This window comes from Cygnus olor, chromosome 6 (assembly GCF_009769625.2).
Source record: "Cygnus olor isolate bCygOlo1 chromosome 6, bCygOlo1.pri.v2, whole genome shotgun sequence".
Lineage (NCBI taxonomy): Eukaryota > Metazoa > Chordata > Aves > Anseriformes > Anatidae > Cygnus > Cygnus olor.
In genome coordinates, this window is record NC_049174.1 from 21628955 (window position 1) to 21655115 (window position 26161).

The 26161-nt window shown below is 36.3% G+C and overlaps 1 protein-coding gene across 3 annotated transcripts in view; it reads left to right on the forward strand.

The window, feature by feature from the left end:
- The window catches only part of GRB14 (growth factor receptor bound protein 14), a 66270-nt gene that overhangs the window by 32739 nt on the left and 7370 nt on the right, over positions 1 to 26161 (forward strand). For all 3 annotated transcript variants that reach the window (XM_040561502.1, XM_040561503.1, XM_040561501.1), the window contains exons 4-13: positions 6106 to 6262; positions 11772 to 11893; positions 13782 to 13856; positions 20025 to 20162; positions 21244 to 21354; positions 21545 to 21640; positions 22197 to 22277; positions 24544 to 24660; positions 24742 to 24799; positions 24890 to 24977. In XM_040561502.1, the coding sequence (XP_040417436.1) occupies positions 6106 to 6262; positions 11772 to 11893; positions 13782 to 13856; positions 20025 to 20162; positions 21244 to 21354; positions 21545 to 21640; positions 22197 to 22277; positions 24544 to 24660; positions 24742 to 24799; positions 24890 to 24977 (1043 nt within the window). The remainder of the gene's footprint in view (positions 1 to 6105; positions 6263 to 11771; positions 11894 to 13781; positions 13857 to 20024; positions 20163 to 21243; positions 21355 to 21544; positions 21641 to 22196; positions 22278 to 24543; positions 24661 to 24741; positions 24800 to 24889; positions 24978 to 26161) is intronic.

The window sequence follows — 26161 nt, forward strand, 5'->3', positions numbered from 1 at the left end:
AGTTGCTTTGCAATGAGCAGCTACAGTTAATCATTGTATCATTTAAAAAAAAAAATATTACAGATATAGACTTCTACAAACTGTAAGAATCCTTTCAGCCTTGAATTTTCCTTTTTGGAAGAATATTGGAAGCTGGCCTTCTACCTGTAGTCTAGGGTATTTGAAGGGGAAGTCTTGCATTCACACAATTAACTTTACCAGCATGCTATTTTTTAAAAATTAATTGACTTAACCTGTCCTTGAATATTTTTGTGAATCCAAAGTTTTGCTTGCTCTTATAAAAAGGCTCTCTAAAAAGAAGTCAGACTAGAAGTTGTAAAATAGTTCAGTATGCTAGAAATTTCCAAGTTCAAATACACTTCAAATTCCTCTATCATTTGCTAATACCAATAAGTTACAAGAATAAAAAGAAAACAACAACAACGACAAAGCTTTGTCTACCAGGGAGCAAGACTGGAAGTTTGGGAACAGACAAATAGGCTGTTAGTTAATACTAATGACAGAGGTTAGCATTTTATCAAGCAGATCTCTAGGGACGTCTGGCACCCTGGAGTATAAGACTCTTTAAGGGCTGATGTTGCATACAATAACTGCATGTTTTGTACTTACATTACGTTTAACGTAAATGTGACTGAAATTGTAATGCTCTATTCATGGAGGAAGAAAAGAGGAATGGATGAGCTAAAATTAGATACCTGTATCTTTATAAATAGAAGTGGCCTGATATATATTTAAAGGTGCTGGTCATCCATTGATTTCATGGCCATACAGTTGCAATCAAAATCTTGTAACTCAGGTTATTTGATGTAGGCACCTAAATATGGACTCCATGTTCTCCACGCTTCTTTTTCTGTTGGATCTACCTGGATTTTTTCACAAGTCAGGACTTAGTTTGAAATTTAAAACTGCTCAGTGCAGGGTATGGTCTTTCCATATGTTTGTGTCATTTCTGCAGATTGGAACTTCCAGAACAGATGGCTTGAAAATTCTGAAGAATCAGAGACTTGGACACCCTCTCTTAAAAATCTGTGGAACACATTATTTAATTATTGTAGCGGAGATGATGGTTGAGAGTGGAAGGAGACTTGAGAGAGTTGAGTCCAGCTTTCTCTTGCTCCTCCCACACTGATTACCTTATATGCTCTTTTATTATACCCCTTTTCTTTAAGCAGTTTCTGATTTTTTTAATCCTTCTAATTATTTCCTGCTCTGATAGTGTCTCCTTTCTCTCTTCTTTGTTAAATCCTGTTACATTTTTCAACACTGATTTTACATTCTGAGTTAAGATGATGAGTGAAATAGAAACAATAATGTATTTTAGTTTGAAACAACATTTCTTAGCAATAGAATTTTTGGAGGAATAAAGGTGAATTGCATGTGCTTTTGGGATCTTGGTTGATTTTTTAATATATTGAAAAATGGGAAGAGGATGGGTAGGAAAGCTGTACCTCCTTGCCAGGTCCCATAGAGAACGAAAATGATTGATGCTTGTCCTGCTCAATCTTGTGCTTTCCTCTTTTAAGATGATCTTGGAGTTGCTGATTTCTTACTTCTGGTGGCTTAAATGGAAGCTATTGAGATGTTTCTCCTGGCCTTGGGAATAGCTAAAATCTGTGTATTTATGAGTTAGACAGGAAAGAAGATTTGAGCACAATGGAGGCAAATTTTTCTCCCCTAACAGTCTTCTAATAAATATAGTCAAGGCAAATTACATGGCTGGCTATAGGACAAAGCTTGAGACTATATGGTAATGAAAATGAATGATAGCTTGTTCTCAACTAGCATCTCTTTTCTTATGTGATACTTTTGAGAAAAAATTTAGGGAAAAAATGAGAGAGAGGATGATTGATCAGACTAATGCACAGTGATAACTGCTAATAAAAGTAAAGAAGTGGTCACTCAAGCATTCTCATCCCTATAAGAGGTCAACAAAATTGCATCTTTAGCATAATCCTGCCACCCTTTAACTCTTAGAGCATCCTCTACTTCTGGCAAGAGAAGTATCTGTTGCATCGTATTTGCAATGAAACAATGGAAAGCTGACTTTTTTTTTTGTTTTACTCCCCATGGAAAAAAAATATGTTCCCAGCAAATCCTACGCTAGACGTTGCTTCAAACATACAGCAGAAAGTGCGGACAGAGCAACTTTCTCTAATTAAAATCCCCTCAAAGGTCACTCTAACTGATGAGATTTACACCATCACATTCAATTCATTAAACTAAAACTGTAACAAAAGTTCAGAAGGGTCTATTAGGTGACTGCCTGTCTGCTGTCTCCTGCTGTATTTGAATCTCTTGCAAGGAAGAGAAAAAGGGCACAGCATTTGTATTTTATAAAGTAGCATGTCATAGCTATGAGCTGGGGTGATCAGTTGTCTTAGACTTGCACAGGATTTATTTCCCTATACTGAGAAAGCCAGCTGAGAGAACTGAGTACAAACACTTTTTTTTCTCCTGTTGGTGTTGTTGTGTTGTTTTGTTTTAGTTGTGCTGCTGTAGTCCAAGGCCACCTCCAAGGCTTCCGTCTCCCCAAGTTGAATGGCCGCAGGCAGCTCATTATCATGACTTGTGTTGCTGTCTTCAGCATTTTAAAATGTCTTTTCCTATTTCTTCAGCAATAAGAGTCTAGTCATCTGCACCGTAACTCTTAACCCTTTTTAAAAGAGTTTCTCTAAAAATCATCCATCAAGGGCCTCAACATGGGCTGTACATGATCTTGCTGTAAAACAAGCACAACACCTCACTTGATGAGCACCTGAAGAAAACTGTAGTTGCTAGTGCTAGTTTGTGCTCACAGTGTCCATAGCTGATGTGGATCCTCATCCTGGCTTTATTGGAAGCATGTGGAGAAATGCTAGGAAAGTCACTTTAATCTTCTCTGTATCTTTCACCCTTCCATAATGTCACTTTTCTTTCTGGCACTTAAGACTAAAATTTTTTAGATCAGCCTGACACAGACATATCAAAGAGGCTAATGAAGCTGTCTGCCCTTTAGTACTGCCCAGAGTAGGACATGTTTTAAGGTCAAGGGATGTTGTTTTGTCTACTCAACTGTACAGCCTACCACCCCATTCACAGTGCACCCTGCCAGACAGCTCTTATTTTTGTCTTTGAATTTTTTTAAACACTTCATAGATTTAAATACTTCATGCCAGTTTATCCTGAACTGCAAACCATCATTTGTGTGTGACTGGAGTAAGGGTTTAAGTTGTGTATGGAACAAGACCAAGCTGCCAGCAGACTGTGTTGTTACCAGTCTAACTTGTTTAACACTGGGAATGCTGCTAAAGCATATAAATCTTGTAAAACCAACAAGAGCTATCTGCCACAGTTGTTTTGCCAGTATTGATCCTTAATTTAATATTGATGTAGTCTTTTTGCCTTTTCTATTGAAGGTATGTACTTGGCTGTAGCTAGGCCTGTGGAGACTATGGATTAACTTTCTCTGAGGCCTGCCTGTTTTCTCTAGAAGACTCTGCTTTGAGGATGTTGATTCATGAACAGAGATATTTTCACCACTTCAGAAGTGGGATTTTAATGTTTGCTTTATCCTGTAGATTAGTGTTGTTGCAAGGGTGGCTGAACCTTATGTGGAACTCCTGAGCTGAAATATTAAAGCAAATCATCATGGACTTCATGATGATTTGATATGCTGGGCCAAAGTTTGAAACAGAACTGTTGTGGTTACATAAAGAAAAGCAAATTTATTTATTTATTTATTTTTTGAGAAGAGTATGGCCATCAGTGTGTTCTAATATGTAAGTGGTTTTCAAATGGAGTCTGCTTTTCTTGTTCAGATGTTAGGATAGCATGGGTGAGACGGCCTAATTTTTTTTAATTATTTTTAAATTTATTTTTGGATTTCTGCCATTAGTTGGAGGGAAGCAGGTGTCAGGATGTACAGTTGGAACTCGCAGCTGACTTGCCTATCAACTTTGGCACAAAACAGAGAAGGAGCTGCTGTAACAAGTTGAGACAACAATCTGTGGCTGATTGTTCCTTAGGTGCTTGAAACGAGCATTAGTTTAGTAAGGTAGTAATAGAGGCCTGACTTAAAATTATCATAGAATGATTAAGGTTGGAAAAGACCTTCAAGATCATCTGGTCCAACCATCACCCTACTACCAATGTCACCCACTAAACCATGTCCCTCAGCACCAGGTCCAACCTTTCCTTAAACACCCCCAGGGACGGTGACTCTATCACTTCCCTGGACAACCTGTTCCAATGCCTGACTACTCTTTCTGAGAAGAAATGTCTCCTGATTTCTGACCTAAACCGCCCCTGGCACAACTTGAGGCCATTCCCTCTAGTCCTCTCACTAGTTATCTGTGAGAAGAAGCCTACCCCCAGCTCCCCACAGCTTCCTTTCAGGTAGTTGTAGAGAGCAATAAGGCCTCCCCTGAGCCTCCTCTTCTCCAGACTAAATGATCCCAGTTCCCTCAGCTGCTCCTCACAGGACTTGTGTTCCCAGCCCTTCACCAGCTTCGTAGCCCTTCTCTGGACGTGTTCCAGGGCCTTGGTGACCTTGTAGTGAGGGGCCTAAAACTAAACACAGTACTCGAGGTGTGGCCTCAGTAGAGCAGAATACACACTCATGATCATCTTTAAAGAACTTGTGTTTTGATGTTTAATCAAGGGTTTACAATGGTAACTAATGGTAATGGTATGTTTAATGCTGTATCAAATCTTCTATTCTTAATTCACATATTTATCTGAATGTTTGTATTTATAATAAAAATCTCATACATCTGTATTGTTTTAGGGACTATGTCACTATTCCAAAATACATGACAACAAATAAGAGTTGATCCCGATGTCAGGAGCCTCAATATTTTTCATTTTTTGAGTTTTGTCTACTTTAAAAAATACTTTATTTTTAAAAAAAATACTCTTTAAAAAGAAATAAAAGGAAAACATATAACATAATACTGAGTTTCTGAACTGTTGTGAAGAATTTAAAATCATTTTGTTTTTTAAAAAACAAAACAACAAAAAAAAAAACCACCACACCCTTTTTGGTGACTTAAATGGGATTAGTCCCTGTGCAAAGCTTGTGACAATAGGGCACTAGTGAATTGTGTATATTCCTTCCAACTTGCCGATTAGTCTGATTCACTCTTCTGCAGAGAAACAAAACAAGTATCTAAATTGACATGTCTTCTTTCCAGCAGTCTGTATGCAATAAGACTTCCTTGTTCTTTTGGTTTGAAACTAAGCATAAGCAGGTGTAGCCCACGATGCACCTCTTCAAGAACTTAGTGGGCACTCAATTCTTCAGGACCAATATTGTGTACCAATATTGAAAAATATGAATTCTTAATGAAATTTAAAAGTCAAAATGACAAAGACATGTCATGAAAGTTTGTATTGCCTCCTTCCCTTGACCCCACCAAACACCCTTAAGAGAATAAAGTAATTTGGAAAAACTACTGACATAATAAAAATTGTCTATTTCTGGTTTTTGCATGTATGTCTTTCAGGACATTTTATTTGTTTTCCTGGTCTTCATATGATGGTAACTCTTTCCTGTATTGATGGTTTTGTTTCTGTACGTGTGTATATATGTGTTTTTTAAAACAAATAAATAAATAAAACTCACAGCTCCAGTTCTTGCCAGTGAAAACTTGAAGTAGTTCTGTACCATCCCTTATTTCTATTATCTACACAAGTGTGAGCATCTTGAATCCAAATGCTGTTCTTTGAACTAACTCTGGCTTTATTCTTTCTACAGCTCTGCATTCACAGAATCTTTAAGTTTCACCATTTATCCTCTGTGATTTCTTCTTTAGCTTATATAAGAATATGCAGTTAATTTACCTATCTATTACAACATTTTTTTAAAGCGGACAGACCAGTCTATACCGTGTCTTGTGATAAGGGATGTCCAGCCATCAAATTTAGTAGTGAATATACTTTGTTCAACTGTTTTGTTCTCAATAACAATTACACACTCAATTGCACTAGAGAGAATCAGCTGTCTTTAGTACTGCATCTTATGTTTATAGGTTCTGGTCTCAGTCATGAATGACACTGAGAAAAGAACATACTTGGATTAACTGAGTATTAAGTTCATGGGTATTTCAGCGCTTTTATTTATTGCAGGTAATTAAAGTTTATAGTGAAGATGATACCAGCAAAGCTTTGGAAGTCCCAACTGATATAACAGCCAGGGATGTATGTCAGCTGTTGATATTGAAGAACCACTATATTGATGACCGCAACTGGACTCTGTTTGAGCACCTTACTCACACAGGTTTAGGTAAGACATTCTGTACAACAGTATGGCAGTAAATAAGGTGTATTTTCATTTAAAGGTATAATTCTAATACGCTTAGAAATAAAGTAATGGGAGAGTGTGTGTGAATTTGTTTGGAGGGGATTGTTTCTGTTTGTTTCCTTTTTTTTTTTTTTTTTTTGTATTTCTTTGATAGCATGCCAGTAAAGTAAATTTTGTCACAATACATTTGTCTTGTGCTGCTTCATCTGTACCTGGAAGAGTGATTTGGAAGACACTGACCATTAAGGTTCTCTCTGCAAATTCTTCCTTTCTCTTCCTTGCTTTTCTTTGGCAGTTCTTCCTCTTCCACTGGTATTTCCTGCTTATCTCTAGTAAGAATTGGGATATTTCCATTGCAAACAAAATCATTATCCCCAACACATCTGAGTGAAATCTCTGACATCAAGGACAGAAAGTGGTTACATAGTGCTGTCCTTTCTGGACAACAGAACTCAATCTTCAGAAACAACATCAGAGTAGGCTATCAGTATTTTCCTTCAATGCAGTCAGTTTGGCTAGGTTTATTGTGATGTTGGGACAGGACTTCTTAAAAAGTGAAACAAACCCACTCTTTTAAACTTTCAGTTATGAATCAAAGAACTTGCGTTGAAGTACTTTTATGCTTAGTATTTTAAGTTGCTAGAAATAAACCTCTTTAAACTCCTTCCACACCATCAGCATTTCCGTAAGAAAATAAAAAACAAATGAACAAAAAGCAAGCAAATAAGACCTCTAAGTGTATTATACAGTTATGCAGTTTAAAGAGCTAATCTGTGGTTTCAGATTGACTATAATTTTAATTTATGGTCTCTATACCTTTTTATAATGTATAGACGATTTTGCAACACATTAAGACAAGTTAAATACATGGAGAAAGGGGATATTTGCAAAGGAACACAGGAAAGCCTGCACTCAACGAAAGATGAGTTCAGAAGCCTGGGTGAGGGTGTAGTATTAAATCGGTACTGTAATCAGACAATCATGCCTGCATTTACAGCACTACTTTTCAGTATTTTGTTTATTTTTGATTGGGAATTACATCAAAAAAATCTAACAAGACTAATGACATAAAAATACATGTTTTGAATTTCGTATCACTCAAAATTTCCATATTATTCTTAAACTTTGCCACTGTGCTGGAGGTACCAAAGCTAGTAGTTCTTCTGCAACCTTAAGGGCAGTTTCAGCTAGCGCAAGGTAACATTGTTTGAGACAGAAGTTTAGGGGGGGCTTCCTGCATTTTAAAATATATAGAAAATTCCTTGGATGCCCTAATTTTCAGAAGAGATTGTACTGCTACCTGGTAATTGCAGTATTTACTGTTCAAAATAAAAATGCATAAATAAATGTTAAAAATATGTTTAAAAGATATTAAAAAAATTCCCTCTCTGAGTATGTATCTAGGGGATCTGAACTTGTACATTTATGTAAAATAAACTTGACTGCGAATCTCAACCTATATTATGTTTAACAGCCATATTTTAAAGATGAACTACAAAAGCTGGAACTGTTTTTTGCCCTTTTCTGCTCCTTTATCCTATGAAGACAACCACAAACGTTTCTCATTTTTTTTTCTTGCTTTGTAACATTTCAAAGATATTTATAACCTTTTGCACTGAATGTATCAGTTGTAAGATGCTTCCAGCTCAGAGTAAGGTCAGAGTTAAATCTGGGTTGAGACTGTAAATGACTGACTGCTACAGAAGAGGAGGTATAAAAATGGCTTTAGACAAGACTACCATATAAACAGCAGAAGTGTTTTCTGTAATTTATAATGTGGCTGGTGTTTAAGTAGTGTAATAAGTACCGAAGAATTCACTTTTGACAAACTATGCCAGAATCATAGTGGTGTTGTTTCTCCTGGTTTATTTGTCAAATAGTGTGTTTGCTTCTGTCTGAAGGTTTTAGTGGAAGATTTCCATATCAAATCATCAGTGAAGTTGCTTTTCCTATGATTATGAAATTCTCGAAATGGCTGGTGTGCCGGTCGGAAGACCTGCATTCACTGTGCAATCTTCTGAGTGGTCCAGCTGCTTTGGGCATAATTTTAGAAAAAAATGAATTGCTGATTTCCAAAAATTATTTCCTAGATCATGAGGATGGGAATTCAACATTACTAGCCAAAGAAAGGAGCAACTTGAGATATCTTTGTTACTTTTTTGTAGTACTGAATAATTTATTTTTTATGATACTGTTTGATTGTTTTTTGTTTGAAAGGTTTGATAGTGAAAGGTTGATCTTGACTTCCATTTAGTATATTCTTAAGCATTGGATGAATAGCATGAACAAATATTTTTCAAATGCTGACTTAGTTTTGGACTGTTTGCTTTTACTGTCATATGTTATATCCGTGGAAATTTGGACAGTCTTTTTCTGCTTCCAAGCTAAATGAATGGGTATCAAGAGGAGAAATACTGTGAGCGCGTGTGTCTGTGTAAATTCCAGTATGACGGTGATTAATAATTCATTCATCAATTAGCGAACATTTTCTTTAATATCTAACAGATGTCTGAATACTACTGAATTAGATATGATTGCACAAATCTCAGTGAGCTGAGCACAGCGTTCTGCTTTTAATCAAGACAGACATTAATTACATCACTGGCGCGTGCCCTCCTCGCCGTGCGAGGTGTGTCTGTCTACCAAGGTTAAAGACAGAAGAAACAAAAGGCACCCCGCAGCCGCTGTCCGCGTATGCCTGGCTGGCCTTTCCACAGATCTGTACCTGCCTTCACCGCTCTGCCCGACGGGTTCTAGGCCTGTTCGCGTCCCGCTCCCGGGTCTGGGCCGGCGCTGCCCGGACGCGAGCGGCCGTGTGAGGGGCTACCCGCTGCCCCCCGGCCCCTGGCCGCTGCCGGGCCCCGCTGTGCCGCCGGGGGGCACCCGCGCTCCGCGCACCGCTGGCCTGCCCCGAATCTGGGCCTGGCTTGGAGCAGCGGCGGCGCTGGGAGATGCAGCACGCCTCCTGCAGGTGTCCTTCAGTCCCGAGCTGCTGAATTCACAGAAATCCGCCGCTGTTCTCAGGTGCCCTGTGCCGCCTCAGCTCAATAAGCTTATTTTTCGAGGTTCCTCTTTGTGAGGCCTTGGGACAGGCACCTAGTTGTGTTTCAGTGTCTCATCCTGTGTTCGCTTCCTGCATTCCTCTGGGCAGCCCGTCGGAAGGCTGCTTGGGGCTGCGGCCTGAGGAATCACACAAAGCACTATCTGTGCAGCAGGGCTGGGCAAGAGCCTTTCTGCTTTTTATTTTGTTCATTTTTTTTCTTTTTTTTTTTTCCCCACTGGGTGGCTAGAGAGGAGGCTATTTAAAATGTGGCCTGTCATGCTCTCCAATATTAAATCTTTTTTCGTGTGCTTTATGTACTTCACATAGTTAAGAAGACTTTGTTTTGGGCTGTAGCAGGTGGTCAGCATGTTAGAGAAAGTGTTAATAAAGAGAGGGTAGAGAGGCAGGAAGAAACTCTCGAGTCTAGCTGTAAGAGGAAAAAAATGATCTAACTAAACCAAAGCGCAGCTTTCTCATGGCAACACACAGTAATTTGATTCCAGGACTGTGTTCTGGAGTGTACTAACTGAGTGCTTCAATTCCTTCAAGAAAATAAGTTGAATCAATTGTAAAAGATTCTCTAATATGACACCTTAAAAATAAAGAAGTATCAACATCCTTACCCATCCATTGGGGTGATGCAGAATGCCTTATTTTTGTACTAAGAAGTAACTCTTGAGGAAATGGTATTTTCCTAAATGTCACAATGCCAAGCTTGCAAGAGGTTTAAATGTCATCCCAGAGGAGAGCTTTCTCTGAAAGGAAGAAAAAAATGCTGTTTTTGAGTAAGAGCTTCGGTTCTTTAGTGTCTCTCCCCCTTCAACTGACAAATGTATATTTTGGAGTAGAGCAGTCTGTACAAGGCTTTAAAATACCTGGTTTTATTTCAGTATTTTGGGGGTATTTTCTGTTTTCTGAATTACTCTGTTTTTTATTTGCATTATTTGATCTGTTTACAAAATGTAAATTTCATGAAGCATCTTTACATTCTGTCTTTTTGGGCTTAAAACTCAGTTAAATCCAATAGAAGTTTAACTTTCCAATACTTGATCTGTAGATCATATGAGTACTTTGTCTTCTGCTAGTCATGAGCTTGATATTTTCATATTGGGATGAAATTTAGCTGTATGAGTGTATTGTTTCTAAACTTGCTAGCTGGAAACTTCCTGAAGAAGCTTGTAGATTTGCAGGCTACAGTAAGGCTGTTATCTACCAGACTTCTCAGTGTGGAAGTATGAAGCAGTGACTGGTGAAAGAGGTGGCAAAAGAAGATTGGTAACAGGATGTTGTTGTTCTAAAGAGGCTTTTATTATCTCTAGTTTGGGAGATTCTTATATTCTTTATATTCTTTTCATAAATCCCTTATGATAATGCAGTGAAGTCTGGGAAACGTGAGCAGAAAATTGTGTTACATGTTTTTTATATTATATTTTAATTGCATTTTCCCTTTGACAGCATGATAAAGATTGGAAGTTAAAACCCCATAATTGGCAGGGAGACATATATTTAGATCTTAAACCAGCCCTATGAGTAGTCCTACTGCATTACTCAGAGTATGCATCTCTTAAACATGCACAACACATCTACAGGAAAATTCTTAAATTCTTTCCCATAAATGCATTTAATATTGCTTGGCAATTAAAAAGTTCTACAGAAGCAATATAAAGTAGTACGAATACTGATTCTGACCTCCACTGCTGTATTCCCCATAACTGAGTTTTTGTCTTTTCTTCCCTTCCCCTTTACCTATTGCAAAACCAATGTGCACATTAGGACTCACTTTGTAGGCTTTGGGTTTGTTTTGTTTTTAGTTTTTCATGGCTTTTACTGTTCCTTTTGCATATGATAATGCTACAGCTGCTAACGTTCTCAGTATCTCTGGCTTGTGCAAAAGCGTTAAAACGCTGAAATGCCCTATGTTCATCTGCAGTTTTAGAAATGCTTCAAAAGACAGCAGGGTCCAGGGAAGAAGGCAGCTTTCCCATGTTGTGGACGGCTTACAATTTATGAATGCTTCATTAGAGAAGGGGGTGTCAGGAAGACATTCCAGACACCCCAGGGAAGGTGAGTAGAGATGAGTTGTTGAGGTGGTGTGCTTCCTGCTGCACCATGCATCACAAGGCAGGAACTGCCTGTGGCTTCTGTTGCATGGAGCATGTGGATTTGGTCATGTAACAGAGCTGCCCCTGTTTAAAAAAGCAACCAACCAAAACAAAGTAAAAAAAAAACTACATGAACTACCTCAGACATTAAAGTTGAGCCCATTTCAACTGGGGTGGAACAGTAACTTGGTGTAACATGCACCTGATTAATGGGCTGTGCTCAGATTGCTTGTTTAATGTTTTGTAACATAAGTAATTTTAATTATCTGACCTCTACATCTTCATGTTTGACAGTTTTTGGTCTTAGGTACAGATTATGTGCTGCTTTTTGTTGTTGTTTTTACAGGAAGAGCTATAGAAGACCATGAATTAGTGACAGAGGTCCAGTCAAACTGGGGAATGCAAGAGGAAAACAAATTGTATTTTAGAAAATATTATGCCAAATATGAATTTTTCAAAAATCCTGTGGTAAGTCATAGCATTATATCTGTGAAGTGGTGCATTTGTTGGTGCTGCAAAATAGTATTTTTTGTTACACTCAGGCAGCGTGTAAAGCTGTTAGTGTAATGCGAGTCAAAAGGAATAACTGGGAGGAAGTTTATGGGACCAAGAAATATATTGCAGTGCTTGTATATGGTGGCCAGTAACTTTGTTGTAATTGTAAAGTATCAGTATTCTTACTTTTTTTGTGGGGATGAGGGAAGAAGAGAGAGACATGGATTTGATTTTCTTGAAGTTTACATGTTGACCTATAACAAAATGAGAATTATTTGAAGTTAAGTTTCCATTAAGTGACAACAAAATATAAAATGAAGCAGTACAAGGAGAAGCATCTGTAGCAAAGATGATTTTATTGTTAAAGTGAAAATTGAATGTAATGGTCTAGCACTGACCAATGGCAGCTTCTCAGAGCTGCAGCTAAATGACAACTGACACAGAAGGCCATGAGCAGCCATAACCTATTAGGAGTAAGTGAAAGTGAAGTCAAAGTTAGCATATGTAAGGATCGGAAAGGGAGCAGAGACAACTTGTAAGTCAAGGATGCTGCCAAAGGTTAACGCTGCTGATTCAGAACTTGCCTGATGGCAAAGACCATAGAAGCAGTACTGGCTCAGCAGGAGAAAATTACCATCTGGTTACTCACATGCATGGTGTATTTGGATCACTCCTAATACTGTCTGTTACAAGGCCAGCTTGTTTCAGATGTCAAAGGGAGAAATAGAAATGAATGAGGACTTGAAAGGTGAAAAGTGGAAGGGAACTCAAATTATCTACCTGTGAAAAGGATGAAAAGGTAAATATTAAGACACCACAAGGTGTAAGAGATTTGAGGGCATTTTCCTTTTCCAAATGTGTTTCTCTGGACAAACTGTAAATTCCCCTGTCATTAGAGATACTACTGCACTAGTGAAAAATTCTGAGCTTGAGAAGCTTTCAAAAAGTAAGTGTATGTGTATTGGTTATCTAGTGAGTGGAACCAGCTGTGGAGCATGGCAGGCATGCAGCTGTGAATAGCTCCAACAGCTGTGCCTAATCAAAGTCCATACCATTCCTGTTGAGTTATTCTTCTGGGTACTGTGGTAATGGTGTAGCAAGAATGCTTTATTAGAAATGTGTTAATATGAATTAACCCTACCAATTTATTTACATTTTATTAATTTTATTAGCAATTTTATTAAAAATGAAGGTCAGTAGACATTGGGTGGTAATTAGCTTCAAAACTGTCCAAACCTTGAGGAAACTTAACTCTTGGTTGGTTCATACGGTCATGACTATATTGAACTCACCAGCTGCAGGTCTGTGTCATAAATCACCCATGGAGCTTTTCTTTATAATAAAATTGACACTTTAAATGTGGACTTTTTAACCACCCCATATTGATGTAGTCACATTTTAGTGCTGATTCATATTTATATCATTCAGAATAGCCAATTCAGAAAAACAAACAAAAAACCTGAAAGTATGTGTTCTGTATTAATGGGAGTTATGAAATATTTTACCGAGTTTCCTTTGTAATGAAAACAATAGAAAACAATGTATTTTCCAGCATGTTGGTGTATATCCTCCCTACTTTGTAGCATATTGAAGCCCCAGGCAAGTCGTACATGTCAACAGTGATAGACGTTACTACTAGAAAAATAACGCTAAGAGCCAGGTATTGCAATATGACTAGCAATGCTGTATGAAATCCTCTTGGTTACAGATACTGTTGATGTTTTTCTAAGTTTTTCAGTAAGTAATATATAGGATGTTACAAATTTAGGAAGGATATTACATCCGTTTTCTACATCCTAAAGAGATAAGATGTTTAATAATTATTTTTACAGAACTTTGATAGAAATTATTGTCATTGCAGAGTTTTTTCCCAGAACATATGTTATCTTTTCCAAATGAGACCAATGCACCTGTAAGCCACTCTGGGATATTACAGGTATGTAACCTTTGAAAGAAGATGAGCCAAAAAAGTGTGGAATTCCCAATTGTCTGTATTTGTGTGAGTGTAGTGCTTTGTCACTGTCAGATCTGTTGGTAGTTTTTGTGTAAAACAAAATATGTTTAATAACTTATTTTTCTTATGAAATATGGAGTATCCCTTCTAGTCAGTTATTACGTGACTACTGTTGGCAAATGGCACAAAGAGTGCAAAAATGGCCAAAAAGGCAGTAAAAATGGTTAATACCTGTATTTCAGGTGAAACTGTTTCCTTAAAAAAGTGTAGTGCTGAATTAATTAGCCCATACTTAGCAGCAGCACAACAGTAGAATACTGAGGAACTGGTAATGTGATAGAAATAGATATAAAAAGAGTTAAATTGTTGAACTTAATGAGTAGAAAATTTAGACTGACTAGTATGATTTGTTAGCGTGAAGGCTACTGTAGCCTTCCAAAAAAAAATGGTAGGTCACTCAGTGTTAGTCATCTTTTAAGTAGACACAAGATTTTAATTTACAGTGGGAATAATTTCACAGAATGACCGTATCAGGGATCATCATCTTACATCTCAAAGAGGGGAAAAATGAGTAATAAAGGTGGAAACATACACATCACTCTTGTTTGCTTGTCACTAGGAATTTTAATTAATAGAAGGACTTTCACTGGTCTTAAGACAACAACCCTATGTGTGAGTTTTGGGGATAAAGAATGATTGGAAAGGCAACATAATAACACAAGATATTTTAAGGTAGAACCAAAAGTAATATGGTAATTAAAAAATATTTTTTTCTGTATCCATATAATAAATTCTACCTTAACATTCACCAGAAAATGAAAAACATTAAAGAACTAAATTTCAAAGCATTCTTCCATATCAAGTAGTTATATCCTTATTGATATTGATAAGAGGGGATGCTAGTCAGGATCTTACAATTACCCTCAAATGTTGTTTTTTTAAAAAAAAAAAAAAGGTTCCAAATTAAGTGTAATTGACACATAATGGATACTATAAATCATTTTTAGAAACCTAAATCATTTTTTTCTAGCTTCAAAACATGCTGCACGTCTATAGAAAATTGGTTCACTTTTGCTACCTACATGGAGTACAGATTATGCAGCTTAATGCAAGCATTTAATTTAATCATCAAATCTTGTCCCCTTTGTTGTTAAAACTTAATTTATTTTGCTTGCAAACAATCTGATCGTTTGAGTAAGTATTTTTTTAAAATGAAACTGTTTGCCATATACCGTCGCATAGAATCTCCTTTTGTCCTGGGAATAGAATATGAGATATGGGGAACAAGGGCAAAGCTTGTGGGTCAGATTAAGAATAATTCAAAATATATAATGTTAAATCCAGTTTTCTTAGCTTGAAAAAATTGTTATGAAATCTGCTTTGTTGCTATTTGATGTTGTATTGTCTGTTTGATTGTATTTGGTCTAATAAAACTTAGTGGACACAAAGTACGGAATACCCTCTTGGATTCTGCAGCTGCCACGCACATTTCAGCAGAAGCTGTTCAGTAGATTGTTTACAGTGTGTTGCTGTTTCCTTGGAAACTTTCATTAAGACAAGTTAACGGGCTTGCGTTATTATTTGCGATGTGCTTGGTCAGGTATCAAGAGAGACATTAATTTTAACAACTCAATGCTTACAAATGATTAAAAAATAACTTCTGATACTTTTCTAGCTTTTTGTGGATTGACCTGTAAGCAAGTAAAATGTTTTTCAAGTATGGTTTTCTTGACTTTCAATGAAAGTGCAAGAGTAAGTATTTCTGCCTGATGACTTTAAATCAGAGCATCTAAATAGTCTTAAAAACAAGCAAAAAGTTTACCTGTCCTTTCTATTTTGCATGTGTAAGTAAAATCACAAGGTCTGAAATATGCCAAATATCTATGTGTACCAAAGACAGGGATTTAATCTTTGCCATGGCAATCTTTAACTTAAAAAAAAAAAAAAAAAAAAAGCGTCTCGTTATGCTGATTGGAGTGTGACTATTCTGAGACATAACACTCTCTGCACATGTCTAGTAGTAGTCAGTATGGATAATTTGAAACTGGCTTTAGGTTATTTTTGCAAATCGGATGCCTTAAAAAAATCGTAGTATATAGATTTTAATCTGAGGCCTTTCTCATAGCAATAAAATACCCTATTATTTTTAAATATATATATAATTTTTTTTTTTTTGAGAATTAGTAACTCTCACAAGAGGATAACAAATTCCTTCATTTAGTTTAATGAGATGTGAAACCTGCTGAATGTAATTTTAAATGAGGCTTGTGACTTGTTTAAAATGTGGCCTGCTTATTGGAGTAACTCTTATTTTGGGTTAATTGATGTATGCATTAGCTCCTTTTATATTCTTATTCAAGATGGCATTCCCAATGAATAGACCGCAAAACATCGTGTTGACAGGACTGACTCCTTCTGAGTTAGCAGGTGAACTCCTAGCCTCACTAAAGTCAAAGAATTTATTCTAAAATTACTGTAAAGGATTAAATTTTTTTTCTTGAGTTTCTTTCATTTTCTTTTTGATTGAAAATAACGTTTCTTCAATTTTGGAGTTTTTTTAATCTCTAATTTGGATCAGACTTTTTTTCCACTATGCAGATTGTCAATCACTTTAAATGCAAAAATGACACATCCTCAGTTTAGACAATAGACATTACTTGGGCTGTTATGCTTTCTTTCTGGTTTTACTGTAAGAATAGACCTATTCCATGCCATCTTGATTGTTCAATAGATGTGAATGACACAGTTCTGTAGGTAGACTTGAAGTTCAGAGTTCAAATCTTGCGTTGACCAATTTGGTTGCTTCTTTCTAACAGCTTTTTACGTATAATGTGAGTACATTTAGAAAATTATAGAGAGCACCTCTCCAAGCCATCTTCCAGAGCAATGAAAAAAACAACCCTTTCACCTAATGTAGAACGTACTAGAGAAAGTAACATTAGTATTTCCTGAACAAATATAAAACATAAATGTTGTATATGGAAAAATTAAGGTAAAAACAGATAAGATTATGAAGACACATGCTCAGAATTTGGGGAAATGTGGGATTACTAATATAATCTTTCCCTTTTGCCCTTTCCTCTTATTCCTTTCTTCATTGCCATCTTCTCCTCCTTGTTCCATATTTTTAGTTGTTCCATTCTTTGTTTTTGTAGATTTACGATTCAGTCATCAAATTCAAACTTGATTCACAGAGTCTTAGGAAAATAACAGATTCCCTAATTTAAATCTCAAAATTGTGTGTACCTGCTCAAGAAGCATTCACCTCAGCAAATGTTGTCCTTTTCCCCCAGTGCAGCCATTCTTTCAATGAAACTGTTGAAGGCATTATGAATGCCTTCAGTGCCTGAAAGCAGACAAATAAGTTGTGTAGCTTTCAATCTCTATTTTGTTCAAGTGACATCTAGTATTTCTGAATTTTTTACTATTCATCTGAGACTGTGGAATGTCCTTTCTCTTCCATTTTTTTTCTTGTTGACTCCCCTCCCTCAACAACAACAACAAAAAAACTTTTTTTTTTGTTCAAGTTGGTTTTAAGTTGGTTGATTTTACAGCAAATCAAATCATAATCTGGCCCTTGTTGCTGTCATATATTAATGTCTGAAAGACATGGTGACATTTGATAGACCCTACGTATGAAGTTGTATATTTCACTGCATGAGGGTGCAAACTTATTTCTGCATACTGTGTGATCAGTAATCACTGTCTTCATCATATCATCATGTAACTGTCCACAGTTCTTCCACCTATATGAAGGACTTTTCTTATTTTTGTCCTATTTTGATTGCCTTCTCTCTGCATAAACAGGGATCCTTTTCCCCCATAATAAACGTCAATCTTGCACATACTTCCATTAAAAAAAAAAATCAAAAACTTTCTTTTCTACTCTATTTAGTTTTATGTATTTATTAAAGACATTCACTTCTTAGATCTTTTTACTGCTTATTCTTTGGGATATTTAATGGTTTTGACTTTACAAATACACAATATTGTATTTTCTCTTACAGTCCTCAGCTGTCTTGGAAGGGAAAAGATGGATCTAGGATAGCTTTTTTTCCTAGAGTTATTGCTACTTTAGTTGAATTGATAGCATGGATACAATAGTGGCTGTTGAAGCTGAGCTTTGTATTGTTCCTCCACTTTGGCCTGCTGAGTAAGAAATGTGACTGTTTCATGATTATGCTTCTGATTGGAAGCTCTTAGGGAATCCTAGGGAAGAGCTTATGCAGGCTAGGAGCCAGGCACTCATTTCATTTTTGGCAGAGAGAATACAGCCTAAAGAGATGCTTTTTTTGGTTTTACATACATCAACTGTCTTAGATTATCCTAAATTTCCATTTGACTTTGGTTTTGCTGTAAAAATACTTTTCAGTGCAGGCTATATATTCACCATCAGTGAACCTGTTAATATGTGGCAAATGGGAAGATTATCAGGAACAGCTACCAGGACCTGTCTGCTTCAGCGTGGCTGAAAAAGCTTGAACTGCATTTGTACGTGGTACAAATGGTGTACAGGTACATGGTGTACCTGGTCTTACTGTAATTTACTATTCAGGTGAATAGCATTGAAGCTCTCTTAATGCATTCTCAGTTGTGGGCTAGATTTTCTGAGTGCTCGCCTGTCAAATGAAACCTGTCTTTGTTACTGCATTGATAACAGATGAATTTAATCAGCTTGGGACGGTCTACATGTGGTGCTGTCATGCATCTGACTGCAAGGTAGGAAAACAATAAAAGTGAAAGTAACCTTGTTTATTTTGGTTGGACTCCATTATTTAGTGGCTAAAGACCTTGGTATACTTTCAAAATCACATTCACTTCATCATTTTGCTGCAGTCCGGTGCCAGCCAGTCTGCCTCTTGCCCGGGAATCTGTTGCTTCATGTCCTCAGCTTAGATGTTCTGGAAGTGGCAACAGAGAGGAGGAAAACACAGTGATGAAAGCTGCAGAAATCAGCAAGAAAACCCCTTCTTCCCTACCATATATGAGCCTAGATAGTTTTTAAGGTACTGCAGGCCAGTCTGGGGCAAGGTTCCTTGGAGAGCTTAGTAGTAACTTGGATTCTTTTTGCATACATGGAAATTGAAGAATTCTAGGTTAGTATCTTTAGATATGAGTCGTAGTTCTGGGTAGTTCTGTTGAAAGAAGAGGAATAGAAATGAATATGTTACATGGACATAGAATGCAGTTAACGTGGTTGGCAGATTTTAGTAGGTGCTTTTGCAGTCCTAATAAAACTGTACTTGGTCTTAGCAAGACAACAGCTGTGTTGCACTCTGATAATGTCTGGTTGAAAAGGCTAAAACAGAAGTTATTTAGTATCTTGAGCAGAGAGAATTGCATTAGTTAGCTCCTCTCAGTGCATCAGTTAACTTCGTTGTCTGTCTGTATCATTCTGTCTTTCCTATGGAAGGGGTGCAAACTATTTTTTGGTTCTGGAGGCAAAATAGCTGATCCCTCTGAGAATTTTAAAGCCCTTTTTCCTTGCTCCTAATGCAGCTTTATTCAGATAAACACACTCTACCCCATGACCTTGAGCACAGGCGGCAAATACTTGGTGGCTGGCCCAGCCTCTACTCTGCTCCATTCAACTGAAGCACCCACTTAAGGACTACTTTAGGTCCTGACACCTTTGTTCCCTCCTCTTCTGAAAATAGCAATGTTCTCCAGACCTGTGTAATTTTGTGATTTAGATTTTGTGATTTGTTTGATTGAATTTTAATTCAGATCTGTTTTCCTTTTTCTGGTTTGTAACGGGCAGGGGAAGGTGAGAAGAGATGTCATTTTTTATTTTTTCCTTCTGTTGGTAGCATTGATTTGCAGTTGTATAAAAATAGGGTCTGAGGCATGGGATCAGAACTTCTTACACTGGTTTTGTTGCTGAAGTCAACATTGCATAACTAATGCTCTCATTTCAAACCATATGTTCCATATAAATATGCAACTTGCCTTGCATACCTTGGAGTTATGTAACATTCTGTATGCCTTAAATCAGAGGTATTCTAATGGGATTAGATGCAATAACTGAACTACTGTGATATGATAGTGAATTTAGGGGTATATTCCCCTTAGTCTTGTCTGAATATCTTAATGAAACAGAAAGGTGGTTTCAGATAAAAAGAAAAATGCATGTCTGATATTTTCTTTCAGATGTTCCTAAGCTCCAGCACATATCCTGAGATTCATGGTTATTTGCATGCAAAGGAACAGGGGAAAAAATCATGGAAAAAACTGTTCTTTCTTTTGAGAAGATCCGGTCTTTATTTTTCCACTAAAGGTACATCTAAGGTAAGGCCAAACAAACAAACAAACAACAACAATAAAGAAGGAGGAGAGAATTATAAAGTTAGAACAAATGTATACATATTTATCATTTGCTGTAATATTAACTGAAATTTGAATTTTATCTTACAGTGATAAGGGAAAATAATTTCTATTTATAATAGATAAAATATATATATAGAGAGAGATATAAAATTGGGAAAGCATTGTATCAGGAAAAACTAGCTTCTTTTTGCCTGTTAACTTTTCCTTCTGTCTGGTTCACATTTTTTTTCAATTGGTTAACAGGGTATCTTTTAAAAATAGTTAAAATTCTGAGATAGATGCTCTGAAAGATGGGCACAATGCTTCAATATGTAAATTATAGAAGAGCATATGTATAAAAAGATTTTATTGGAAGATTTTTAGAGTTCTTGAATTCTGTCACTGTTTTTCATTCTGCTAGTTCAAATTTTTGTCGGTACTTAAACCTGACTGTGTTAAACAGGATACGTTAGAGATAAGACAGCTTTTATGTAAGCCACTTAAACACGCTTTTCATTCTTTTGAATTTTCTGTTAGATGCCAGAGTACTCATTGAGATGCTTTTGCATCCTTCAACAAATACACTTATTTTTCTTCCTTGACATAATTCGTTGGGGAGGATGGAGATAATGGTTAGAAATACTACTGGACAGTAATTATTACAGTGTTTTTTATTTTATTTTATTTATTTTATTTTTTCAAATTCTGAAAGTATATTTTATTTTGATGCTTGAAAACTATACTGCGCTCAAAATTTCTGACTACTACTCTTACTGCATCTTGAATGTAATGGATGTTTTCCCAGAAATCATATCACTTGTACTTTTTTTTTTCCCCCTCTCTCTGGAAGAGTGAACTCTGACTAGTTAGAGGTGTTTTTCCTCTGCATTAGGAAGTGAATTTTGCATTGCCTCTTTCTAGATTTCTTGAGACAATGTCACAGTTAAAACTGAGATATAAGACTGTATTTTGGGTTAGAATAACTAGAATGCCACTCTGAGTTTCTTATCTAGAGAGGCTAGCCAAAAATAGTCTAACTGTATTACATTGCTCTTCTTTTTAGGAGCCAAGGCATCTGCAGTTTTTCTGTGAATTCAGCAATAGTGATATGTACCTGTCTTTGACAGGCAAAAAGATTTCTGGAGCACCAACAAACTATGGATTCTGCTTTAAGGTACAAGCTTATCATTCTGATACATATTAAAGCAAGCCACAGTTTTTAGGTAAGCTTAAATTTCTTTAAGGTTTTTGAAAACAATGTTCAGCTGTCTGTTATAAAATAGGAGAATTAGTGGCTTTTATTTCAACAGGTATTATCTTCAAGATATGCATTAATGCTAAAAAAATGTGCTGTGGCCTTCTAGCCTAACAAATCAGGAGGAACCAGAGACCTGAAACAGCTCTGTGCAGATGATGAGCAAAGTAGGACCTGTTGGATGACAGCAATTAGGTTGCTTAAGGTAATTTTTCTGTGTGGAGTTAACTTACTGCTTAAGTTTACTATGTGGAATTCTGATCTTGTGAATTAGAGAAGTAACATAATTCCAGGTTCCCATGCAATAGCAGTATCAGTTTTGTACAATGAAAGCTGAACATTCATCCCAACAGGGACAGACTAAATTGCTGGAATCATTTTAGGGGATGGGATGATGTCTCGATGAAGTCCTGCAAACATTTAAACTTAAGATTAAGCATGTGTAACCTGGCTGAATTTAGTGAGACTGTTGGTGATGTTAAACAAAGCTACAAGAATACACAAGATGGGAACTTTTAAAATATTTTTAAAAAGTGTCTGTGACAAAACAGGCAAATGTCAGTCAGTGTATTAAATAGTCAGAATTTAATGCAGAGTATACATTTAGAAAGGCAACAGCAATGCCATTGTTGTGTGTTTCCTTATCCTACCAGCATTTGTCCCTGTTTTTTAATGATTAAAAAAAAAAAAGGCAAGTAAGAAAGGTTTATTGACTTAGGTTTATAGTTTAAAATGCTAACCATGTTATTTTCTGGTTTTAGTATGGGATGCAGCTGTATCAGAATTACATGCAACCATATCAAGGTAGAAGTGGCTGCAGCCCTTTGAATATAACACCCATGGTATGTCCCACAGTAGCTCCATGAATAAATACTTTTGTTTCTGCCATCATGCTATTTTTAAGTGACTTGTGTCAGTTACACTACTGACCTGATCCTGCAGATCTTTATATGTGCGAATGCTTGCTGAAATCTTTAGGGACGTCAGGACAGACTAGAGAGCTAATTAATTAATTTACTTAATACAAAATGAGTAGTTCAGACCAGTTTAAGAGACTTTTTCCCCTTTGTCAAATCTTCAGTATTTTGGGAGTTTACTGGCTTGTTATCACTGCAAAGAGAATGGAAAAAGGATTTTAAAAGTGAAGGAGAACTATAAATGCACTAAAAAAGAAGCAAAGTGTTTAAGGTCACACATGCTGTAAAGGATGAATGCAGAAGCTTTAACAAATCCTTTTCAGTATACAGTGATACTTCCTTTTATTTTATTTTTTTTTTCCTCCAAAGTGGTTTAATACTTACTTTGGATTTCATCTGATGTAGTACTGAATGGACTTTAGAGGAACACCGTAACTTGGCAGAACTGGGTTTAGGAGGAACAGCACCCTATACTGGATGCTCTGTCCATCTCCTCAGTCAGATAGTTGGGGATCAGGCTGTCCTTTTCTTTAATATATCTTACTTATCCCAGTTCTTTGAATCACTTGATTTCAACTCTTTTTTTGTGAGTGATTTATATCACTTTGTGCTTTTCGTTGGCTAAACTGGGTAAAAACTGCTTGTTTCCAGGACTTGTGATGATGATTTTATGGTGTTGGAGCATTTATGGTAGTTCTTGATGTTAAAGCAACTAAGATATGCATTTGTCATTATGGGTATTCACAAATATGCTGTTTTATGATATTGCTAATAAGCATGCTTTCAAAATTGCACTTAATATACTGACCATGTTTTTACTGTCTGTAATAAGAAGCTAACGATAGCCAGCTGCTGCCTTTATAATGGGTCTGGGAGCCGTTATTGATTCTCTCTCCTCTTACACTGCTGCATGCATTATAGCTCATGTAAATTCTAATGCAGGCGGAATCTGTAACTGGTATTAAGCATGGTACATTTTTTGTACTTGTGTGTAACTGGTGAATTAAACTCAGCAATTAAGTGCACAAGCTAATGTATGTACTTCATAGAGGAATCACTTTCATTTCTGAATAATTCACAACCAAGTCAGCTGCGAGGAGTTCCCTGCACTCTCCCAGAGAAACACAATTTCTCTTAGTTTGCCCTTCTCTATTGCAAAGTTCTTTACAGGTTACAGTTACATAGGCAGACCTTAGACTACAGTGTCAACAGTTACAATGCACTACTATTCCATTTTGAGTTATATTGATGCTAGAAGAATCTGCTTGTAACCAAACAGGAGCTAAACAGGTTTTGGACTGAGAAGCTTTGTTAACCCTACAGAAATCTGGGCCTCCTATATTCTAGATGTTACTTTAATTTATAGAACACTAGAGTGTTCTTTTGATTATCTGATCTACCAGTGCCAGCGAACATTTGAGACATTACAATCAGTATTAAACTTGATTTTATGAACTTGGGTTTCTGGCAAGTGTTTTGGTGAGCTTTAAGACTGTTTTGTCAAGCTTGAAATACTTTTTCTTTTATTTTTACAAAGTCAATCTTTACTAGGAGGAAAAAAGACAAACTTGTTTTTTTTAATATTAGATCCCATAACTGTTAAGTCTGTGCTTGTTCTGCGTTGGTTAACAGCTTGAAGAGAAGTATTAAAATAAAATTTAATCTCCATAGAAATGGCTTTTTCCATTGGTTAAATCTGGTAAACTTTGGGTGCAACTTTGTATAGAAGATGCATGAATTTATGCTGTATTTATAGCAAAATACTTCAAATCTTCGTTTATAAGATGATTATGCATAATAATTTTGCATTTTCTTTTTTTTCTGGTACTTGGACAACTTACTAAAAGTATCCTAACTTGTTTTGACATGCAAAAGGATAGTTATAGTTACAAATATAAGTAGAATTTATGGTAAAGTGATGTATTTGTTGTCCATCACAGTAGTGCAAAGACATGATTTGTCCTGCCAAACTGTAAAATTGAGTTTTATAGTAGCATACAGGAGTTACAAATGTTCCCAAGGGTGTAATGAGTTTGGCTGTGATGGGAAATGCTGCAGATATTTGAAACACCATTTATAAAATGTAATGTTTTCTCTGAAATGCATTCTTAAAACACAGATCTTAAAAACAAAACAATAAACTGAAACAAACAAAAAACCCAACCACTAAATGTATTTTTCTTTGTTGCAGAGAAGTATTTCAGAAAATTCTTTAGTAGCAATGGATTTCTCAGGACACAGAAGCAGAATTATAGAAAATCCAATGGAAGTCCTTTCAGTTGCAGTTGAAGAAGGATTAGCATGGCGGGTATAAGCATTTTATCAGAGTACTTTTTTTTTTATTTTAACAAAAAAGTTTTGAAATAATCTTTACTTTTCTCTCACACAGAGGAGAGGGTGTCTACGACTCAACTCACATGGTAGTCCTATTGCCATGTCTAACGTGGGTATGTGTGAGTTAATTCATTACAGAGAAATGCAATAGTTGGTTGTTTCAATAAAGGCAATATGTTTTTTAAAGATCTTTATTTCTACAGCTATACACAGGTCTCAGTCTTGGTTTCATCATAAAATCTCTAGAGATGAAGCTCAGAGGCTTATTTTGCAGCATGGACTTGTAGATGGGTAAGCTAATTCTTTACATAACTCTTCGGAGACACATTTCTAGTCAACAACTGCTATTTTCATGTACTTTTTATTGTGGGGGGAGACAGAGGAATAAAGATTTTGCACTTATCTAATAGAAATAAAATGTCTTTTATATAGGGCTATCTGGGGATCAGTTGGTTTCTATTTTATGTCTTTTGGAAGCAATAAAATGGTGATCTAACACTTCGATTCTGTCACTGACAGATTACTTGTGTCCGCTCAGAGCCAAGCACTTGAGCTCTGTATTTGCACAGTATTCTCTGTGAACTGTCAATTTTGGCACCAGTGTTTTTTGTGTCTCTTATTAGTGATGAAAGAATGAAGGAAACCATAAAAACGTTGCCTAACCTTATTCCAACATGAACTATGCAGGGATAACCATTGAAAAAAAAATGCTTTTACTTGTGAAATGAGTAAAAATCCTACGATCCATTAATGGTAAACAATAAATACTAGGGTAAGACTATTCATGTTTAATTTTCTGTCATTTAAATATTAATTCAAAGAAAAATGACCAGGTATGTATTTCATGTTCAAATCCTATTTTTCATTTCTATATTTTTATCCCTACTGCTGTATTAATTGTACACATGGGCCTTTTTTATTCAGTGACTTATTCCATGAAACTCGTGCATTTCTCTCAGTCTCTTTCCAGTTAGGTACCTGTAGCCAGGTAACTGGTTAAATTCCTTCAGTTTTAGGTTAAGTGTACTTTAATACTGTCTTCTACATCTGTGGAAAGGGTTCTAGAAAAAAAAAAAAAGGTGGGAAAGAAGGGAAGACAAAGATAACCACACTCAGCAAGGATGGATATTTGGACTTTTTTTTTTTTTTTTTTAAAATTTCAGGGGTCTTGTTTTTAAGCCTGGGTAATCACCCTGAAAATACTTCTGTACTCTGCATTCATTTTTGCATTTGTTCCAAGAGAGAAATGGGACATGGGGATGATCTACATGTATGTCTGAGCAGTATGTCATTCTAGGACTTGATGAATCTTTCAGTGTATGTCAGTGGCTACACAGATACTGTTAAATGAAGCCAAGTAGACCTGGGGAATAAGCAGCAATAGCATTTGAGATGACAAAGTGAGTATCATGCTAGGTATTAAGAATACTTGCTTAATACAGTGTTGTTTATGGTATATTCTTGGATCTATACAC